Source organism: Corythoichthys intestinalis, chromosome 12, assembly GCF_030265065.1.
Source record: "Corythoichthys intestinalis isolate RoL2023-P3 chromosome 12, ASM3026506v1, whole genome shotgun sequence".
Classification (NCBI taxonomy): domain Eukaryota; kingdom Metazoa; phylum Chordata; class Actinopteri; order Syngnathiformes; family Syngnathidae; genus Corythoichthys; species Corythoichthys intestinalis.
The window spans coordinates 8,766,690-8,788,420 of NC_080406.1; the positions used below are offsets into that span (position 1 = coordinate 8,766,690).

Below are 21,731 nucleotides of genomic sequence, written 5' to 3' on the forward strand. Positions count from 1 at the left end.
GCGGACGTTTTTTTCTGTACCTGAAGGCACCGCGGGGCTGACGTGACAAAGAGGGAGGGGAGCGGGTGAAAGTTTACTTTCGCTTTCAATGCTTTCTTGAGAACATCGTCAATTGCGGCAGACAGCAGGCGTTTTGTGTTGAATAAGTTGTGAAAGAAATGATGAAAACGTGGCTAAGCTGGCGATTTCTCTGGAGGTGTTACCACAATAAGAATTGTCAGCTTAACTTATAAAGACTGGCGAACGATGGTCGGAGGAGGACCGTGGAGATGTATTGTTGAGCCATTTCACGGATGCCCACCCTACGCTCATATTTTTCTGTCATTTGCATCTTCATTTAGAAGGTAAGCGTCAACTTTTTCCTTGTTTCACCACCTGTACCAACCTTTTCTGAAACCTGTGTTGATTTGTCACACAAGAAAATCCGCCGTGCATTCGTCTGCGGTGCTGCCATTGTCGTCGTATTTCGAGCATGTCGTCGGATGTAGAAACAAATGGCGAGTCAAATTTTACGTCGGATGTCGAAAAGTTCGTGTGTCGAAGCGATCGTATGTAGAGATACCACTGTATTTAGTAAGGCGACAGCACCCTCTGGTGTACAAAAAATGAAAAAACAAAAAAACAAAATTACAAACTGGGTTACGGCGCTTGAGGTGTTTATTCACGGTCGACGTTTAGCCAAGCTTGGCATTGAAGAGACAGGACGGAAGAGTGTACGCTCCTTTGTTTCTTTGAAATAATGTTTTGGACACTCTGGTGCGGTTTTTTGGCTTTGTGCCGCTTTCCCCGCTTGCATACAGAGCATCCGACATTCTGAACTTTCCGTGCATATATTTTTTTAACCCTTCATTAACCGTCGACGGGATGTTGTGCTCGTCGACGGATTTACGTCATCGATGACGTCGACTATGTCGACTAGTCGGGACAGCTCTAGTTAGTACCATGAGTGAGCATGCTGTAATTATTGACATCAACAATGGCGAGCTACTAGTTTATTTTTTTATTGAAAATTTTACAAATTTTAATAAAACGAAAACTTTAAGAGGGGTTTTAATTAGGGTTGTTCCGATAACGTTTTTTTGCTCCCGATCCGATCCCGATCGTTTTAGTTTGAGTATCTGCCGATCCTGATATTTCCCGATCCGATTGCTTTTTTTTGCTCCCGATTGAATTCCAATCATTCCCGATAATTTTTCCCGATCATATACATTTTGGCAATGTATTAAGAAAAAAATGAATAAAACTCGGACGAATATATACATTCAACATGCAGTACATAAGTACTGTATTTGTTTATTATGACAATAAATCCTCAAGATGGCATTTACATTATTAACATTCTTTCTGTGAGAGGGATCCACGGATAGACAGACTTGTAATTCTTAAAGGATAAATGTGACTATGTATATTGTGACTAAATATTGCCATATATGTGACTTTGTATGTTGTGACTAAATATTGCCATATAGTGTATTTGTTGAGCTTTCAGTAAATGATACTGTAGCCATTTAACTGTTCTGCCCAAATGCATGATGGGAAGTGCAACCATGACTGTGCAAAGTGGCACCAATTGATATATCTTCTCTGCGTTGGGAAATAACATAGGGTGTTAAGAAAAAGATCAACTACTACCTTTCTTGCCCACATTGTTTCCCACGATATTTCTAATTGTTGAGAGAGGGATGGTAAGGCTTTAGCCATTTAAAAAAGGCTTTGAAGGCTGCCAAAATTCACTGTAACTCATTTTACGCTGCCTTTTAGCTCTATATATAGGTAAAACGGCGCCATTATAGATTGAACACGACATTGCGTGAGTGGGTCGTGCAGCGCATGCGTTGATTGCGTTAAATACTTTAACAAGATTAATTACAAAAAAATTAATTACCGCCGTTAACGCGATAAATTTGATAACCCTACTTTAAGCCAAAACTAAAGACTCTGGATGAGTGTTAGACATTTTGTCTGTAACGTTAATACAATTAGAAAACGATTTAATTAAAAAAAAAAAAATTTTAAAGGCATGTCCGATATTTTTTTGCCGATTCCGATACTTTGAAAATGACGTGATCGGACCGATCGATCGGGACATCTTTAGTTTTTATATAAAATTTCTATAACTTGTACTAACATTTATCTTTTAAGAACTACAAGTCTTTCTATCCATGGATCGCTTTAACAGAATGTTAATGTTAATGCCATCTTGTTGATTTATTGTTATAATAAACAAATACAGTACTTACTGTATGTACAGTACGTTGAATGTATATATCCGTCTTGTGTCTTATCTTTCCATTCCAACAATAATTTACAGAAAAATATGGCATATTTTAGATGGTTTGAATTGCGATTAATTACGATTAATTAATTTTTAAGCTGTAATTAACTCGATTAAAAAATTTAATTGTTTGACAGCCCTAGTAAAAACACTTCTAAATAAAATGTAAAAATATATACTGTACGACTTTTTTGTTTTTTTGGGGGGGGGGGGCTCAAGTGAAGTTTCCCCATTTTTAGGCATTGTGTCGACTGTAGTCTACATGTCATGCCTTTGTGTTAAAAAGACAAAGGTTATTACGTTAGTCAAAATGCAAATATTGTTGTGTAAAGGTTTCATCTTAAAAAAAACAAAAACATTGGGAGTGTGACTTCTCCTTGTCCAGCGAACGTGGATTTGTGCTTAGGGCAAGATCATCTGTCGCAATTAGCGATCTTTGACGCTATTCTTTTCCCCTTCATTCAAGCTTGTTTCTCAGTGGCAATTACATCGACGAAGTTCCTCTCCCAGCTAAGACTAGGCTAAAATTCTTCTTTGTAAGATTTTAGTCAGTTTGTATTTTGAATTTGAAAGGAAAATGTGTGTTTTATTTTTAGCAAACTTTTTCATGGTGTTCATAGATATAACTTTGTCACATTCTGTTGTGTTTGTGCTAATGAAGCTATTCACACGTGTTAAAAATACTAAATGTATACATTTTGTATATTGCAGTTACTATGATTTGAGAACTCCATAAATTCAAGAAAAGTACACCTTGTGTTTGGAGTGTTTCTTTTTTGGTTCGCTAGCTGTCTAGCAGAATAGCGTCACTGACAACCGGAGCGGGAGGGGTGAGCGCTACCGCTCCAACACACTTCTGGCTGCATTTTTGGAACATGTAAAATAGCAAATACCGTACTGCGGTATGCCGGAAAATTTTAGTGGTTTTGAAACCGTGAGGTTTTCATACCACAGTAAACCTTGAAACCGGTAACCGGCACATGTCTAACATCTCTAACCGTTTCCTTCTATTAAATATACAAGAGAGCTTCTGTAAATTCCCTCCTTCACTCCCCGTACAATCTCAGTATGTTTTAATCTTTGTTTTATGATGGTGTTGAGCAGATTTTGCAACACCCACTAGAGGCAAAGGATGTTGTACGTATTTCTGACTTTAAATTTGTACACCAAGTGCTGCATCTTAATAGCTTGAGATCAAATTTAATGGCACTTTTGAACACTCCAAATATCTGAGATGGGAGGAGCGCAACCTATTTCCTTGTTCTGTTGATTCTCAAAGGTAAACTAACTTTACTCCTATGCAGGAATTCGGTGAGAGCATGTTATTGTATAAAGTGTATCGCGTGACTTTGCAAACGTGTTTTGGGAAGATAAAGGAACACAGGTATTTGCGTTTATAAAGTGAAAGACTAAGAGAAATGTCACATTCTACAGGATTTTAACCAATAAAAGCCTAATTATTATATTATTATATTTAGGGCTGTCAAAATTATCGCGTTAACGGGCGGTAATTAATTTTTTAAATCAATCACGTTAAAATATTTGCCGCAATTAACGCACATGCCCCGCTCAAACAGATTAAAATGACAGCAAAGTGCAATGTCCACTTGTAACTTGTGTTTTTTGGAGTTTTGTCGCCCTCTGCTGGCGCCTGGGTGCGACTTTTTTTATGGGCCTCAGCACCCATGAGCATTGTGTAATTATTGACAACAATGGCGAGCTACTAGTTTTATTTTTTGATTTAAAATTTTACAAATTTTAATAAAACGAAAACATTAAGAGGGGTTTTAATATAAAATTTCTATAACTTATTCTAACATTTATCTTTTAAGAACTACAAGTCTTTCTATCCATGGATCGCTTTAACAGAATGTTAATGCCATCTTGTTGATTTATTGTCATAATAAACAAATACAGTACTTATGTATTGTATGTTGAATGTATATATCCGTCTTGTGTCTTTCCATTCCAACAATAATTTACAGAAAAATATGGCATATTTTATAGATGGTTTGAATTGCGATTAATTACGATTAATTTTTAAGCTGTTATTAACTCGATGAAAAATTTAAATCGTTTGACAGCCCTAATAAAAACCTATAAATGTTTGGGTGGTTTTAGTTAAAGCACAGTTTTTTCATCTGTCTGATTTTGACAAAGATCAGGTCACATTTGATGGTGATTTTATGCAGAAATGTGAGAAATTCCAAAAGGTTCAGATACTTCTTCATACCAATTTATATTAAGTGGAGCTGATTTATCAATCTCAATAATAATATGCCCAAGTATTCACAAACATTCCCATCACATGATCCAGCACCCGGCTAATCTCTGCCATGTGGTCGACTTCTTTTTTATTCACGCTCGTTTGCGCGTGGCTGTTTGTTGTAAAAATATTGAGACATTTTGCTGTTTGCAGCACGGGCAGCCTTCACTGCCTGCAGCCTCCACCTCTCCCCTTTGGCTTCCGCTTGAGAGTTCTACACCTGGCTGACCTCACAGTGACTGACAAGCGAGAACAAAATGGTGGATGTCACAAAATGGCCACTTTTCAGTCTAATGGCACCCCAGGAGCTGGCCTGCATATGGAAAGCATGTGTGTTCGGAGCTGCCGCCAACGAGGCCATATACATAACAAGTGATGACGAGGCAAGTGAACACAGCACTTCAGAATTGGTATTTATACTTTTATGAACACTAACTGTTCAAAGGTTTGGGGTCACCCAGACAATTTTGTCTTTTCCTTCTAAAGCAGGGGGTCCCCAAACTTTTTCGTGTGAGGGCCACATAACTTTTCCCTTCTCTGATGAGGAGCCGAGGTCAATTTTTAACCAAAAAAAATGTGACCATTGCAGGAGAGCCTAAATGTAAAAATCTATTGTTTTTCAGTAAGCCACAATCAAATAACCCTTGCTGGATTCTTCACGGAACAAAAGTAAATAAAATAAAAATAATGAAAATAAAATATGATATAATATAATAATACATTATAATATAAGTAGGGCTGTCAAAATTGTCGCGTTAACGGGCAGTAATTTTAAAAATTAATCACGTTAAAATATTTGACACATTTAACGCACATGCCCTGCTCAAACAGATTAAAATGACAGCACAGTGTCATGTCCATTTGTTACTTGTGTTTTTTGGTGTTTTGGCGCCCTCTGCTGGCGCTTGGGTGCGACTGATTTTATGGGTTTCAGGACCATGAGCATTGTGTAATTATTGCCATCAACAATTGCGAGCTACTAGTTTATTTTTTGTATGAAAATTTTACAGATTTTATTTTAAAAAATTAAGAGGGGTTTTAATATCAAATTTCTATAACTTGTACTAACATTTATCTTTTAAGAATTACAAGTCCTTCCATGGATTGCTTTAACAGAATGTTAATGATGTTAATGCCATCTTGTTGATTTATTTTATAATAAACAATTATAGTACTTATGTACAGTATGTTGAATGTATATATGCGTCTTGTGTCTTATCTTTCCAGTCCAACAATAATTTACAGAAAAATATGGCATATTTTATAGATGGTTTGAATTGTGATTCATTATGATTAATTAATTTTTAAGCTGTGATTAACTCGATTAAAAATTTTAATTGTTTGACAGCCCTTAATATAATATAATATAATATAATATATAATATAATTATATTATATAAAATGTAAAAGACGTATGAATATGTCTTTGGAACACTGAAACAATTAATAGAACGTAATTATACGTTTTTGGGAGCAAATGAGTCAATGCTCATGGCAGTGTCATGTCATAACTATGATTGTCTTATGGCAGTCTTATGGAGCCACTGTCAAATAAAGTGTTACCAAATTCCATAACTAGCAATAAATGAAACAACTAGAACAGTAACTGAAGAAATAATGAGCCCAGGACATGAATTTTGGATTGTTATTTAGATCTGTAGCGCTGCAATACATGTTAGGAGGCATGTTGGAGGACAGCAGTATTGACAGCAGGCTGCAACAGAGGTAGACTGTCTACCCCAAGAGAACAGTGATGGCCAAATTGAAGCTTCATGAAGCTTTGCAGCCAATTGGTTCAAAGCTTCATGGTGGTTCATTTGGTCGTATGAAAGTCTTATGATGTAGCTGTCAAATAAAGTGTTACCGGTTGATATCTTTTGGTGTAAATATTTCATAATACTGTGAGGACAGCTGCGACTTATAGTCCAGTGTGGCTTATCGATGAACAAATGCCGTTTTCGTGTCAAATTTGGTGGGTGACGGCTTATAGTGCGGAAATTACGGTACTCGAGTTAATCGATCAATCGCTGCAGCACTACTTGTAATGTCTGGTGGTTTTATCATCCCTGCCTGCATCAGGTGTACGTATTTGGCCTGAACTGCAGCAACTGCCTGGGCACCGGAGACAACCAAAGCACCATCGTACCCAAGAAGCTGGACTTCCTGAGCGGCAAGAAGGTGATCAGCATGAGCTACGGCAGCGGCCCGCACATACTGCTGGCCACCGAAGGTATCGTCACCACACCATGACTTCCTCCTGTGAACTATTGCGTGATCAAAATTGGTATTTTTCTTTGCTTGAATCATGTTTGCTTTCAGGCGGCGAACTTTTCGCATGGGGGCACAATGTTTACTGCCAGTTGGGAAACGGGACCACAAACCAAGGGCTTTTGCCGGTGCTCGTGTCGACCAATCTGCTCAACAGGAAGGTGACCGAGGTGGCCTGTGGCTCACATCACTCTATGGCACTCACTGAATTTGGAGAGGTGTGTGTTCTCACTATTACTATCACTAGCCAATTACCTGATATTAGCAGCTACTAGTGTTGCATCGATATAAATTTTGGCTTACGATACCCGGCTGTGTCATATAGGATGATGCCGATTTTGTACCGTTGCAATTATTTTCTGGGAGAAATTGAGCATTATCTGACAGAAATGCAGGGGTCCCAATACTTTTGGCCAGCACTGTATACAATATTGGCACGATAACGTATTGTTACCTATATACAGTGGGGAGAACAAGTATTTGATACAATGTCAATGGGAAAACCCATTGGCAGTGTATCAAATACTTGTTCTCCCCACTGTATCATTGGTACCAATACTGTATCGGTGCACCATTGGTAGTTATCATTTTTTTTAGTATGACTAGCAAGTATTTTTTACTCGCTGATCGCAAAAATGCAATTTTTTTGTTGTCCTTCTTTGTTTCTGTCAGGTGTTCGCATGGGGTTACAACAACTGCGGACAGGTGGGTTCCGGTTCCACGGCCACTCAGCCTCACCCGCGTCGCGTTTCCAGTTGCCTTCAGAACAAGCTGGTGGTCACCATCGTCTGTGGGCAGACCTCATCCATGGCGGTGGTGGACAACGGCGAGGTGATGACATTTTCCTAGCAGGGCCGAGAACCAAAAGTGGTATTTGCCACGTGGTAAAATTGATTTTGCCATGTGGATTTTTTTTTGCCATGTGGCAAAATTGATTTTGCCATGTGGAATTTTTTTTTGCCATGTGGCAAAATTTATTTTGTCATGTGGCATTTTTTTGCCATAAGGCAAAAATGATTTTGCCATGTGGCATTTTTTTGCCATGTGGCATTTTTTTTTTTTTTGCCATGTGGCAAAATTGATTTTGCCATGTGGCATTTTTTTACCATGTGGCATTTTTTTGCCATGCAGCAAAATTGATTTTGCCACGTGGCATTTTTTTTGCCATGTGGCAAAATTGATTTTGCCAGATAGCATTTTTTTGCCATGTGGCAAAATGGATTTTGCCATGTGGCATTTTTTATTTGCCATGTAGCAATTTTTTGCCATGTGGCAAAATTGATTTTGCCATATAGCATTTTTTTTTTGCTATGTGGCAAAATAGATTTTGCCATGTAGCATTTTTTTTGCCATGCGGCAAAATTGATTTTGCCATGTGCCTTTTTTTGCCATGCAGCAAAATGGATTTTGCCATGTGCCATTTTTTCTTTGCCATGTGGCAAAATGAATTTTGGGGATGTGGCAAAATGGATTTTGGGTTGTCGCATTTCTTGGGGGGGGGGGGGGGGTGTTTATTACAACGCATTGACTTGGGCATTGACATTCAACTGGCACCCAAGTCAATGCACTGTAATGTGGAGTGTATGGTCAAAAATCACAGCCACACATTGTTTTTCTGCCATTTAAAATGAATGGAAAATTTGGACGTGCATAGCTGTCAATGGCATGGATGTCGTCGTGCATGGCATGCAAAACTGACATACTAGTATACACCAAAAAAATGCCACATACCTCCCAAAAAAATGCCACAAACCAAAATCCATTTTGCCACATACCAAAAAAATGGCACGTGTCAAAATCCATTTTGCCACATGGCAAAATCAATTTTGCCACATGGCAAAAAAAATAAAATAAAAAATGCCACATGGCAAATACCCTTTTTGGTTCTCACTGTCTCTCAATCTTCTTCAGCTATCCAGAACGTTGTTCAGGTCTGACTTGCCTGCGTTTTTTTTTTTTTTTTTTGGAGACAGGTTTACGGTTGGGGCTACAACGGGAACGGACAGCTGGGAGTGGGGAATAACAGCAACCAGCTGACTCCCAATCGACTCACGGGTTTGCAGGGTTTATGTGTCCAACAGGTGAGTGAAGACTATAGCCAGGGGTGCACATATTTTTTTTGCCCAGGTTCTCAGAGGAGGACCTGGCGATGTGACTTGGTCCTCATTGAGCTTGAGAGCCGACCCGCCTGATGCGAAAAAATTATGACAAGCTTTACTTAGAGCCAATTACCTTTAATTCATTATATAAACAATTAACGCTTGATTAACATCAACTGGCACAACAAAATTGCCATTACTTTGAAGTGAAAAGTAAAGGAATAAACATAAAAGCACAAATTCAAAATAAAAGGCATTCATATGCGACTCCCACATTAACTCCAAGCCTTTGTAAAAGTGGGATGTCCTCCTCATAAGAGCTCATTGAACGTGCATGTTTAGCTTTGTGAAATGCGAGCAAAAACACATTTGTCAGTTCATGGCGCTTTTCTTCAATGACTTTTTTCCGCCACTTGTCCATAGGGTGAGTGGGGTCCTGTCTTGACATCGATAGTTTTCTTAATTGCCACATGCTCTGTTTTTTTCGTGCTTTTCAAAGTTTGGATGGCTAAAATTCTTTGACCCTACATAAAATGCGCTGCTCTTATTAACGACATTGGGATTCTCACGGCAAATGTTGCACCACATTACCATGCGAGCAGCATTTGCTACTAGCCATGGTACCTCCTGCCGCCACTTTTCAGCAAAAGTCCTTTTTTCCGGTAGCTCCGGTGACGTCGCTGTCGTCCGTCTGTCTTTTGACGGGGGTGGGGGAACACGGAAGTAATTACTCATGGGGCCTGCCTCTTTGACATTTCGAGAAGTGATTTTCTCGTGTCCGCCGCAAATACAGTGGTCAGCCATCGGTACGCAAAAGCGTATGGAAACCGTTGAGGCCCAGCGCATTTGTCTACCTCCAGTACGCATGCGCGCATGCGGACCACTTATGTGCACCCCTGACTATAGCGTAAACCACAGTAATTAACTTTAGGGGTGTGACAAAATATCAAAATGATGATATATCGTGAAACTGTGTATCCCAAAAGGTTGTGTTTTTTCATTACAAGCAAAATAAATGAAAATATTACTACCAAAGCATTTGTAATTGCAATCATTTTCTGGGAGAAATTGAGCATTATCTGACAGAATTGCAGGGGTGCCAATACTTTTGGCCAGCAGTATATTATTTGCCTTCAAACACCCAATGATTTATAAATGAAAATAATGGAAATTGTCAGGGGTGCCCAAACTTTTTTAATACCACCGTAATTGTACCCTACGTTGGCTGTTATTTTTACTCCAGATTGTGTGCGGTTACGCGCATTCATTGGCGCTGACGGATGAAGGCGACCTGTACGCGTGGGGCGCCAACACGTACGGGCAACTGGGCACGGGAAACAAAAGCAACCAACTGAGTCCCGTTCAGATTATGGGCGAGAAAGGAAGGTATGACAAAGCTCTTCCCTTTTGACCTGTTGCCATGTGGTTCCAAATCTGACAGGTGAAAATACTCAAGTCTCCCAATGTCAGATCAACCGACAACCTTGACAATCAACTCATTTAGAGGCCGTTTACATGGTGACTCTCCGAGAAGACGAAAAATTTCATGTTTGCATTTATATGGGCCCGTCTCCATTCAAACAATGTCGCAATTCCGCATGAAAATGATGTAGTATTCATGCCAGGCCCTAGGGGGCAGTGCACATTTACAAGGCGACAGGCGAATGATGCACTTTGACCCCACCAAAGTTCCTCAGCCCGGAAAAAAATATGCCCGCCCACTCGAAGCGATGGCATTTGTTTTTTTGTTCAGTATTTTTGAACTGACAACATATTTAATTTAAAAATATTAAAACAGTAAATTAAAGCCGACATTCTGCCATATTTGCTGTTTAGTAGCACCGCTGCGCATGCCCAATGTGACGTATACGAGTGCTGACGTTATCGGCGTGGTGTTGCGCCGCGGGAGCCTTTGATATAGAATTCTTCCACTTTGGAGGCAGGATTCAGAATTTTTCGTCTTCGCCGACACAGTATGCACGCGAGACCACTCCGCAACACAGTCATTGCGTCTTTGTGTCGCAGAGTGGCCATGTAAACTGCCCCTTAGAGTCCAAAAAGCTAAAAAAGAACCCAGACACGAAGTCAAACTTTTTATCGACCTATTTCAAACAAACAAACAAAAAACTGTGCCTGTGACATAACACAGTGTAAATTGATGCAAAGAAAAAGACAGCACTTGACAGTCGCTTCTCATGTTCCTCTCCAGAATAGTGGAGGTGGCCGCCTGTCACTCCACGCATACTTCAGCCGCCAAGACGCAGAGCGGCCAGGTGTACATGTGGGGCCAGTGCAGGGGACAGTCTGTCACGCTGCCCTACCTCACGCACTTTACCTGCACGGACGACGTCTTCGCCTGCTTTGCCACGCCCTCCGTCATGTGGAGGCTTCTGTCCGTAGGTGAGATTCGCGCAAACGTTGTCATATATTGACTTTTTAATACAGGTCGTTTGACAGAGGCGTCATAAGACTGTCATAATTATGACATGACACTATCATGGGCGATAATGAATGTATACGACACGTCATTTAGTGTCATCAGGCAAATCATGTCACTAACTCCATTCATGTCCAACTCGGATCTTTTACATCCATTCAAAAGTGAGATAATTTGCCGGATGACACAAAATGATATCTGTCATAAGCATTTATTAATGCTCATGGCAGTGTCATGTCATAATAATGATGGCCTTATGACTGTCTAATGGCGCCACTGTCAAATAAAGTGTTACCACATACTAGGGCTGTCCCAAACCACTAATTTTCTCCCGATTAGCCAGCCGACTATTTTTACGATTAGTCCACTAATCTAATAATTTAAAAAAATATTTTTTTTGACTATTTTAGCAATGAAATTTTGTTGACACTTTTAAATTCGCAAAAACATTTTGGAACACTTAAATTATTTATTAAAGTACAAATAAAAACGCAAGTAACAATAATAAATCACAAATAAACAATGAGTTCAAATGCTGAAAGAATGGAATGCAAACAGATTGAGACCAATGACTTCGCCTTTCCAAAATGATTCAAAATAATTCTTAAAAAAACACCTAGCATTAGTATTATAGTATAGTACTATATATAATAGTATTATAATAATTCTAATAATTATTCATTGCCAATCAGATTTTTCATAAAGGGTGTCATTTTAAAGGTATTCTTAGTGTAGAATCTGAATTCTGAAGTATGTGGATTAACTCCAGAAATCATTATTTATATGACGAACATGACATGCCTTTATTTTGAAGTGTTCACCGGAAGTTCGTTCGCTAAACAGCTAACTTCAGCTTTACACTCCGCAAAACAAGCACTTTTTGTCATTGTATGTAGTGTCAGTAATATATATATATTTTTCATTTTTTTCATTTGCAAATGCTGTTAACCAGCGATTTTTCTTGTTTGAAGTGTCACCTTTTAACCGCAAGTTTGCTTTCATGAGACGACTGCCAATGTTTTATAGCAGGTATCCTTTTTTCCCCATTCACCTCAGTGTAGCAGTGCTAACGTTACAGTGTTTAATATAGATGTGTTTTCTTATTTTGTATGTCTAAACTTTAATTCTACAGCGTGTTGATAAGAGAAAGGAACTGGAGTCTCATATGCCATCAGCACACACGCACGCGCGCAGCAATAATACGCAGCTGTGAAAATTACTGCCCTCATTTTTATTTGCCGTGCAATAAATGGACATATCGCGACAGGCTTAGCAACTTCAATAAAACATGTCGTTAGTTAGTTAGTTAGATAGACTTACAATCTGGATGACGGCGCTTTAGGTGTTTATTCACGGCCGACGTGCAGCCAAGCTTGGCATTGAAGAGACAGGACACAAGCGTGTACCCTCCTTTGTTTCTTGAAATAAGTTAATGTTTTGGACACTCTGGTGCGCTTTTTGGGCTTTGTGCCGCTTTCCCCGCTTGCATACAGAGCGTCCGACATTCTGAACTTTCCACGCATATATTTTTTTAACCCTTCATTAACCGTCAACGGGATGTTGTGCTCGTTGACGGATTTACGTCATCGATGACGTCGACTATGTCAACTAGTCGGTACAGCTCTACCACATACCATAACTAGCTATTAATGAAACAACTGGAACAGTAACTGAAGAAATAATTAGCACAGAACATGAATTTTAATTGTTATTTACATCTGTAGTGGTGGAATGCATGCTAGGACGCTGTTGGACGACAACAGTGTCGACAGCAGGGGGCAGCAGAGGTTGACTGTCTCCCTCAGGGGAGCATTGATGGCCAAATGAAGCTTCTTGAAGCAATGAAGCTTTGCAACCAATTGGTTCAAAGCTTCATGGCGGTTCATTTGGTCTTATGACAGTCTTATGATGCCGCCATCAAATAAAGTGTTACCAGTTAATATCTTTTGGTGTATATATCCCATAATACAGTAAGGACAGCTACGGCTTATAGTCCAATGCGGCTTATCTATGAACAAATGCCGTTTTTGTGTCAAATTTGATGGGTGTCGGCTTAAAGTCAGGTGCGCCTAATAGTCAGAAAATTACGGTACTTTTAATGCGGCACAACGCTTGCATCACGTGCGTACAGAAAGAAGACTGAAGCGGCGGATATATTTGATTTCAACCATGCATGAAGATAGAGGTAATGGCGAAGAAGCTGACGAAAGCAAATAGAAAAGCACCAAGAAAAAGCAGATCATGTTGGACACCAAGTCAAGCAGTTTCATGTATTCACTGTAAGATGACACTTGTTTTGAAAACGGGAGTTTCCTGATCCAAGGAAGGGGCGCCAGGCCGAATGGGTAATATTTTAATGCAGTCGTGTTCAGGCTGGGATACCTCACATACATGCCAGATATAAAAAGGATTGAACCTTGTATCAGGGCATGATTAGTCCTTTACTGAATCTGGCGAAGACTTAATTCTTAAGTTTGAAGACTTAAGATCTCATATGTCTCATGAACAGTCTTCCCAATTTTGAGGAGGATCCAACTAACTCCCTAGGTGACCGTGTCTCTGATATAGACCCTGTAACTCGATAAAAATTTCACATTCAATCCAAAATACCCGATTTCCTGTTGGGTTTGGAATATGGATGCAAGAGACTCCCCAAATTTCATTGCTCCATGTTGTAAAAACCTAATAGGAGAGGCCTGTTTGAAAGATTCAAGGAGACATTTTTCGCAACGACGCAAAATAATCGAAATTTACAGCCATGCCGCGTGTATGTGCAAATTTTAGTGACTTTTTGTGCATATTAATGCTTTCAAATTGGCCATTTTCATTTGCCATGAAAAAAATAAATCTTTTGTTGGTGCTCGGACCCTATTAACACGAAATACTGTTTTGGTAACCAATCGTTGATCTTTCAACAAAAAAATGAATTATTTCAGGTTTTCATGACTATAAGCACTCATATTTGCATTTTCCATGTTAACTCTTCAGCTGCCATTGGTCTTAGAGGAGCCCGATGTGAGATGTGCACAACAATTATTCATGAACTGGCCCTAATATTTCAATACACATTAAAGAAACGTTTTTTGGAAATACTTCTAACACGCTTAAGCCGAGATTTTACGTGTTATGTTGACAACGGATGCCTCGCCCTCCACTAATCAGCCAATTACGAGATAAGGTCTTTGTGTTTGTCCTGTTCGCCATAGCTCTTCAGACTCCGTAAATTAAGGTTGGAGAAATAAAACAAGGATATGCATATACTTTTTAGTTTAATTTTGGCCATCAATATTGCATATTGCTCCTTTAAGTGCTCCTTTTGAATAGCTGTTCCTGAAAGGGTGAACAACAATTGGGCAATGAAATCAGGTCAGCCATGTTACGTAGATTACATAGAAAAAAAAGCTTGCACTAATAAGCGTAACAATGGGTTGTATTTTTCTTCAGAGTTGGATGACTTTCTGACGGTGGCGCAGTCTCTCAAGAAGGAGTTTGACAACCCGGAAACGGCCGACCTCAAGTTCTGCGTGGATGGCAAATACATCTACGTCCACAAAGCAGTTCTAAAAATCAGGTTAGACTCACCTTGGAATGCAAAAACATGACCTCGTTCAGGCATGACTTATAGAATACAATAAAAAGCCTTTACTCTCATTGTACAGTAGGGATTTTTTGTAACCCTAAGGTTAACGATATGCTCCCACCAAGAATTGATACACAGCGGTATAAAAAAAGTATCTGAACCTTTTGGAATTTCTCACATTTCTGCATAAAATCACCATCAAATGTGATCTGATCTTTGTCAAAATCACACAGATGGAAAAACGGTGTCTGCTTTAACTAAAACCACCGAAAAATTTATAGGTTTTTAATGAGGATAGTATGCAAACAATGACGGGGGGGGGGGAGTAAGCGAACCATTACATTTAACATTTTGTGCCCCCCCCCTTTGGCAGCAATTACTTCAACCAGACGCTTCCTGCAGCTGCAGATCAGTCTGGCACATTCATCAGGACTAATCTTGGCCCATTGTAGTTCAGTCAGATTCCTGGGATGTCTGGTATGAATCGCTGTCTTTAGGTCATGCCTCAGCATCTCGATGGGGTTCAAGTCACCATCAAATGTGATCTGATCTTTGTCAAAATCACATAGATGTAAAAACAGTGTCTGCTTTAACTAAAACCACCCAATCATTTATAGGTTTTCATATTTTAATGAGGATAGCATACAAACAATAACAGAAGGGGGAAAAATAAGTGAACCCTCTGCCTAAGGAGACTTAAACAGCAATTGAAACCAATTTTTACCAAACAATTTAAGTCAGGTGTGTGCCCAATCACTGTTGTGTAGTGTAAAGCTGTCCTGCCCACTATAAAACACACACCTAGTAAGAATTGTCTTGATGAGACGCATTGTCTGATATGCATCATGGCTCGGTCAAAAGAGCTGTCTGAAGACCTGCGATCAAGAATTGTGGATTTGTATAAAGCTGGGAAAGGATACAAAACCATCTCTAAAAGTCTGGATGTTCATCAATCGACAGTCAGAGAAGTTGTCTACAAATGGAGAGAGTTTGGCACTGTTGCGTCTCCTCCCATGGCCGACCACCAAAGATGACGCCAAGAGTTCAGCGCAGAACACTCAGAGGTAAAAAAAACAACCCTACTTACAGAAATCACTGGCACTGTCCAATAGCTCTGTGCACACATAAACCATATGTAAAACTATGGCCAAGAATGGTGTTCATGGGAGGACTCCACGGAGCAAGCCGTTGCTGTCTAAAAAAAACATTGTTGCTCGTTTAATGTTTGTAAAAAGGCACTTGGACACTCCACAGAAGGGCTGGCAAAATATTTTGTGGACTGATCAAACCAAAGTTAAATTGTTTGGGAGTAACACACCATGTCATGTGTGGAGGGAAAAATGGAACAGCTCATCAACATCAGCAACTCATTCCCACAATGAAGCATGGTGGAGGGAGCATCATGATTTGGGGCTGTTTTCCTGCCTCAGGGCCTGGACAGCTTGCAATCATTAAGGGAAGAATGGATTCAAAAGTTTATCAGGATGTTTGCAGGAAAACCTGACACCATCTGTCAGACAGTTGAATCTAAAAAGAGGATGGTTGCTGCAACAAGACAATGATCCAAAACACAGACGTAAATCAAGTTCAGAATGGTTTCAGAAGAACAAAATACATGTTCTGGAGTGGCCAATTCAAAGTCAAGACTCGAACCCCATTGAGATGCTGTGGCTTGACCTAAAGACCGCAGTTCATGCCAGGCATCCCAGGAATCTGACTGAACTACAATGGGCCAAGATTAGCCCTGATTGATATGCCAGGCTGATCTGCAGCTACAGGAAGCGTCTGGTTGAAGTTACTGCTGCCAAAGGGGGGGGGCCCAAAATATTAAATGTGATGGTTTACTTACTTATTTTTCCCCCCTTCTGTCATTGTTTGCATACTATCCTGAAGGGCATAGTATCTTGTATTTACCAATCGACTGTTTGTATTACTCTAACATACTTAATATAAAATAAATAGCACTTATACCATAGTTTAAGGAAAACAAGCAGAATATAGGGCATAAGAGATACATGACGCCTTCTTATCACGGAAGCCCAACGTGTGCGTCATGCAGCTGACTGAGCAAGATTGACGCCGACTACCATGTGATAGGCAAGACATCTACAAGCCTACGCCTCCACGTCAGTTCTTCCGGACAGTCCAGAACAAATGCCGGGACGATCTGTCCCAACAACAGGAATACCGGCGAACGTCCGATATCCAACTGATAGCGCGACTGATAAGACTCCAAGAGCCCCTTTGACACTGAGGCGGGCAAAATCTCCCACTGCGGGTGCCTCAGTAACGGTGACTCAGCAACTGTGACGCACGAACTAAACAGCCCAAAGTGCGTAGAAGATTATCCTGAACACACCCTTCTTCTTGCCCACGGCCCGCCCCGTGAGAGCCTTCAAAAGACTCAATATTTAACTAAGCATTGTCATTTTTCTCGGGAACCTTTTGTTGACTTGTGATATGGTGACCCTGAATGCTCGTCTGGGTACCTCTGTGCTGTATGATTGCTCTCGACTCAGAATAAATTGTCAACTTGTGTTTGAAGCCTTTTTCCAGCTCTCAAATGGAGTCAGTACAAGGGGTTAAGAATGAGGTGAACGCGCAGAGTTTGGCCTTTTAGCAGAGTTGTCGGGGTCTCGCCGGGCCGGGTCGTTGGAGCGTGTGTCCGGCTGCCGTGATTTCGGCAATCTGGCGAAAGGGTCAGATTTCTTCAATCCTCATTGAAATATGAAAACCTATAAATGTTCGAGTGGTTTTAGTTAAAGCACTGTTTTTTGTCTGTGATTTTGACAAAGATAAGATCACATTTGATGGGGATTTTATGCAGAAATGTGAGAAATTCCAAAAGGTTCAAATACTTTTTCACACCACTGTATCGTTTTAAGAGGTGTCACTGTTTAGAAAAGAAAAACTACCAAAATTTTCCATGAGAATAGTTGTCTGTGTTACCTCCCTGGCTTTCACTTTCGTTAAAAGCAAAATGGAAAAGGCAAGCGAAATAGAAAAGTCAATGAAAAAATGGCAGCGTGTACCCCGCTTAGTGCCCATAGTTAGCTGGCATAAGCTCCAGCACCTTCGCGACCCTCGTGAGGATTAGCGGTATGGAAAATGAGTGAATGAATGAAAAAAAAAGTCATGTTTTTTTTAGGGCTGTCAAAATTATCGCGTTTAACGCGCGGTAATTAATTTTTTAAATTAATCACGTTAAAATATTTGACGCAATTAACGCACATGTCCCGCTCAGACAGTATTCTGCCTTTTGGTAAGTTTTACAGCAAGGCTTTTTGTGCTGCAGCACAACAGCGAACTCTTGTGGTCGCTTTGCGACATGGTTTATTGCTTTCTTGCCAGTTCAATATGGCTGCACGACGTCTCGGGCTGACGCCTACGTTGTAATGTTGTGCTTATATGATCCTTGGACAAGATTTTTCCGTAAGTATGGTTGTTGTAAAGAATGTACATATTATGTTAATTAGCGAAATGTTATATTTTTTGTATGAGACGCTTTTTGTTTATGTTTACCTGTATAGCGTGCTAAGCTAACGTTGTTGCTAATGCAATGCTTGTGTACTTTTTTTTTTGTAGTTTTAGGACGGTCTAAAGAGGACAATGGTTTGAGGCCATTTTATTAATAAATCAGATGAAAAAGGAAGAAGTCTGATTATTAAGGCGTCGTTCACTAGCTGTCTAGCTTTGGAAAAAGTAGACGCTTCGGAGTGAGGACAGCATAGACAGATTTAAATGACAGTAGAGTGAAATGCCCACTACAGTCCTTATGCACCGTATGTTGAATGTATATATCCATCTTGTGTCTTATCTTTCCATTCCAACAAATTATTTTACAGAATATATATATAATTTACAGAAAAATATGGCATATTTTATAGATGGTTTGAATTGCGATTAATTACGATTAATTAATTTTTAAGCTGTAATTAACTCGATTAAAAATTTTAATCGTTTGACAGCCCTAGTTTTTTTTATCTTTTAAGAACTACAAGTCTTTCTATCCATGGATCGCTTTAACAGAATGTTAATAATGGTAATGCCATCTTGTTGATTTATTGTTATAATAAACAAATACAGTACTTATGTACCGTGTGTTGAATGTATATATCCATCTTGTGTCTTATCTTTCCATTCCAACAATAATTTACAGAAAAATATGGCATATTTTATAGATGGTTTGAATTGCGATTAATTGCGATTAATTACGATTAATGAATTTTGAAGCTGTAATTAACTCGATTAAAAATTTTAATCGTATGACACCCCATTTTTTTCCTTTTGTTATTTTTAATGACAAATGTGAAACTCAATAACAAAATATACTTTTATATTTTCATTTATTTATTTATTCATGTATTTTATTTTTATTTTGGCACTCCTGTAATTCCATACGATCTGCCATAATTGCCACAGACAGTCTATTTTTTTTTTTTGTTTTCTTTTTTTTAACAACAAGGATGAATTTTACAATTTAAAAGGCAGTTTGGTATAAAATTCAAACACTGTGCTGGCTCCTTAATTCATTTTCTTCTTTTTTGGTGGTAAATAGATACAGTCCCTGACGAAAGTGATGTTGCTTATCCATTTTATAGGAACAATTGCTAATAACCTGACTTTTAATTGTTCAATTGGTTTCAGAAATGGCTCATATGAAAGCTAAGACCCTCCCAAATGATGTTAAATGTACAAAAATATATTTGTTTCACTGAAAAAAGATTTATTATTTAATGAAGACAAAAAGGTTATATTTTGGCAAGACAAACGTTTTGTCACCTACAGAAAGTAGTGTGAAAATTGAACAAAAAAATGTACTTCAAATACAAAAATACGTTACATAACATAGGCGAATCAAGTAGTGGTGCTGTGAGCTCCAAATGGAATATTTTGTATGACTTCCATGGGCTTCGGCAAGGATTCATACAATTTATTGATAAAGTCATCAGGAACATCAAAGAAAGCAGTCTTGCATGCCTCCCAGAGTTCATCAACATTCTTGGGTTTCGTCTTCCATGCTTCCTCTTTCATCCTACCCCAGACATGCTCAATGATGTTCATGTTCGGTGACTGGGCTGTCCAGTCCTGGAGGATCTTGATCTTCATTGCCTTGAGGAACCTTAAGGTAGAGATTGAAGTATGCGATGGAGCACCATCCTGCTGCAGAATTTGTCCCTTTTTATGGTTAGGAATGTAAGAGGCAGCTAAGATTTGTTGATATTTCAGACTATTTATGTTGCCTTCCACCCTGCAGATATCTCGCACACCCCCATACTGGATGTAACCTCAGACCATGATTTAGCCACCACCAAACTTGTTCTCGGAGTGAATCTCAGATGCATGCGGGCTCCAGTAGGTCTCCTGCAATATTTGCGGCGACTGTGGTGTAATTCGATGGAAGATTCATCTGAAAAACCCACCATTTTGCCAATTTTCCAGCATCCATCTTTTTGACAGGCTGTGGGCCTTGGCAAATGCCACACGGTTTTTTGTCTTTTGTTTAATGCTAGTTTCCTGGGACTGATTCGACCATGGACGCGGTTTCTAGACAGAATTCGACAGACTGTTCTGGTTGACACAGGGACCAGGTCTCGTGGAGCTCTGCTGCAGTGGAGAAAGATCAAGATCCTCCAGGACTGGCCAGCCCAGTCGCCAGACATGACCACATCATTGAGCATCTCTGGGGTAGGATGAAAGTGGAAGCATGGAAGACGAAACCCATGAATGTTGATGAACTCTGGGATGCATGCAAGACTGCTTTCTTCGATGTTCCTTGACGACTTGGATGAATCCTTGCCGAACCGCATGGATGCAGTCCTTCGAGCCCATGGAAGTCATACAAAATATTAAATTTGGATCTCACAGCACCACTACTTAATCCGCTTGTTATGTAACATTTTTTTGTTCAATTTTCACACTACTTTCTGTAGGCGACAAAACTTTTGTCTTGCCAAAATTTGACCTTTATGTCATTAAATGATAAATATTTTTCAGTGAAACAAATATATTTTTGAATATTTTACATCATTTGGGAGGGTCTTAGCTTTCATATGAGCCACTTCTGAAACCAATTAAATAATTAAAAGTCAGGTTATTAGCAATTGTTTCTATAAAAAGGATAAGCGACAACACTTTCGTCAGGGACTGTAGACAGCAGCAGCGTTTCAGCTTCATTATCGCCACCACAGACATATTTTCCGTGCACTGCTGCAATGCACTGGCTGCCACTGACGGCCATAGACGTCCAATCCGTTTGAAGTGGGAGGGATGGCAGCGAATGAACGAATGTTCATTCGCTGCCACCCTCCCAGTTCAAATGGATTGGACGTCTACTACTGATAAATTCATTCATATTTACAGCAGAATGATAAAAATTGCTCGATTTTCCTTTTTAGATAAACCGTTTTCATTCCGGTTCAGGTGCGAACACTTCCGCTCCATGTTCCAGTCGCACTGGAACGAAGACACGAAGGACGTGATCGAAATCGACCAGTTCTCCTTCCCGGTTTATCGCTCCTTTCTGGAGTTCCTCTACACCGACAACGTGGAGCTGCCGCCCGAGGACGCCATCGGTCAGACCCGAACGAGTCATCCGGCGCCCTCGTCGTTTTTAAACCGTTTTTCTCCCGTCCGTGCAGGCCTTCTGGACCTGGCGACGTCCTACTGCGAGAACCGCCTGAAGCGTCTGTGCCAGCACATCATCAAGAGCGGCATCACGGTGGAGAACGCCTTCACGCTCTTGGCGGCGGCCGTGCGATACGACGCGGAGGTCCGACCTCGTACCGTCGTATAAAAAAGTGGAT

The 21,731-nt window shown here is 39.8% G+C and overlaps 1 protein-coding gene across 1 annotated transcript in view; it reads left to right on the plus strand.

Moving 5' to 3' along the window:
* The window catches only part of rcbtb1 (regulator of chromosome condensation (RCC1) and BTB (POZ) domain containing protein 1), a 33,578-nt gene that overhangs the window by 8,001 nt on the left and 3,846 nt on the right, over positions 1-21,731 (plus strand). Inside the window, exons 2-11 of the mRNA XM_057852215.1 lie at positions 4,695-4,924; positions 6,621-6,771; positions 6,861-7,027; positions 7,482-7,640; positions 8,783-8,890; positions 10,152-10,294; positions 11,118-11,308; positions 14,790-14,916; positions 21,349-21,500; positions 21,567-21,697. Coding sequence (XP_057708198.1) covers positions 4,799-4,924; positions 6,621-6,771; positions 6,861-7,027; positions 7,482-7,640; positions 8,783-8,890; positions 10,152-10,294; positions 11,118-11,308; positions 14,790-14,916; positions 21,349-21,500; positions 21,567-21,697 — 1,455 coding nt within the window. The 5' untranslated portion in view covers positions 4,695-4,798. The remainder of the gene's footprint in view (positions 1-4,694; positions 4,925-6,620; positions 6,772-6,860; positions 7,028-7,481; positions 7,641-8,782; positions 8,891-10,151; positions 10,295-11,117; positions 11,309-14,789; positions 14,917-21,348; positions 21,501-21,566; positions 21,698-21,731) is intronic.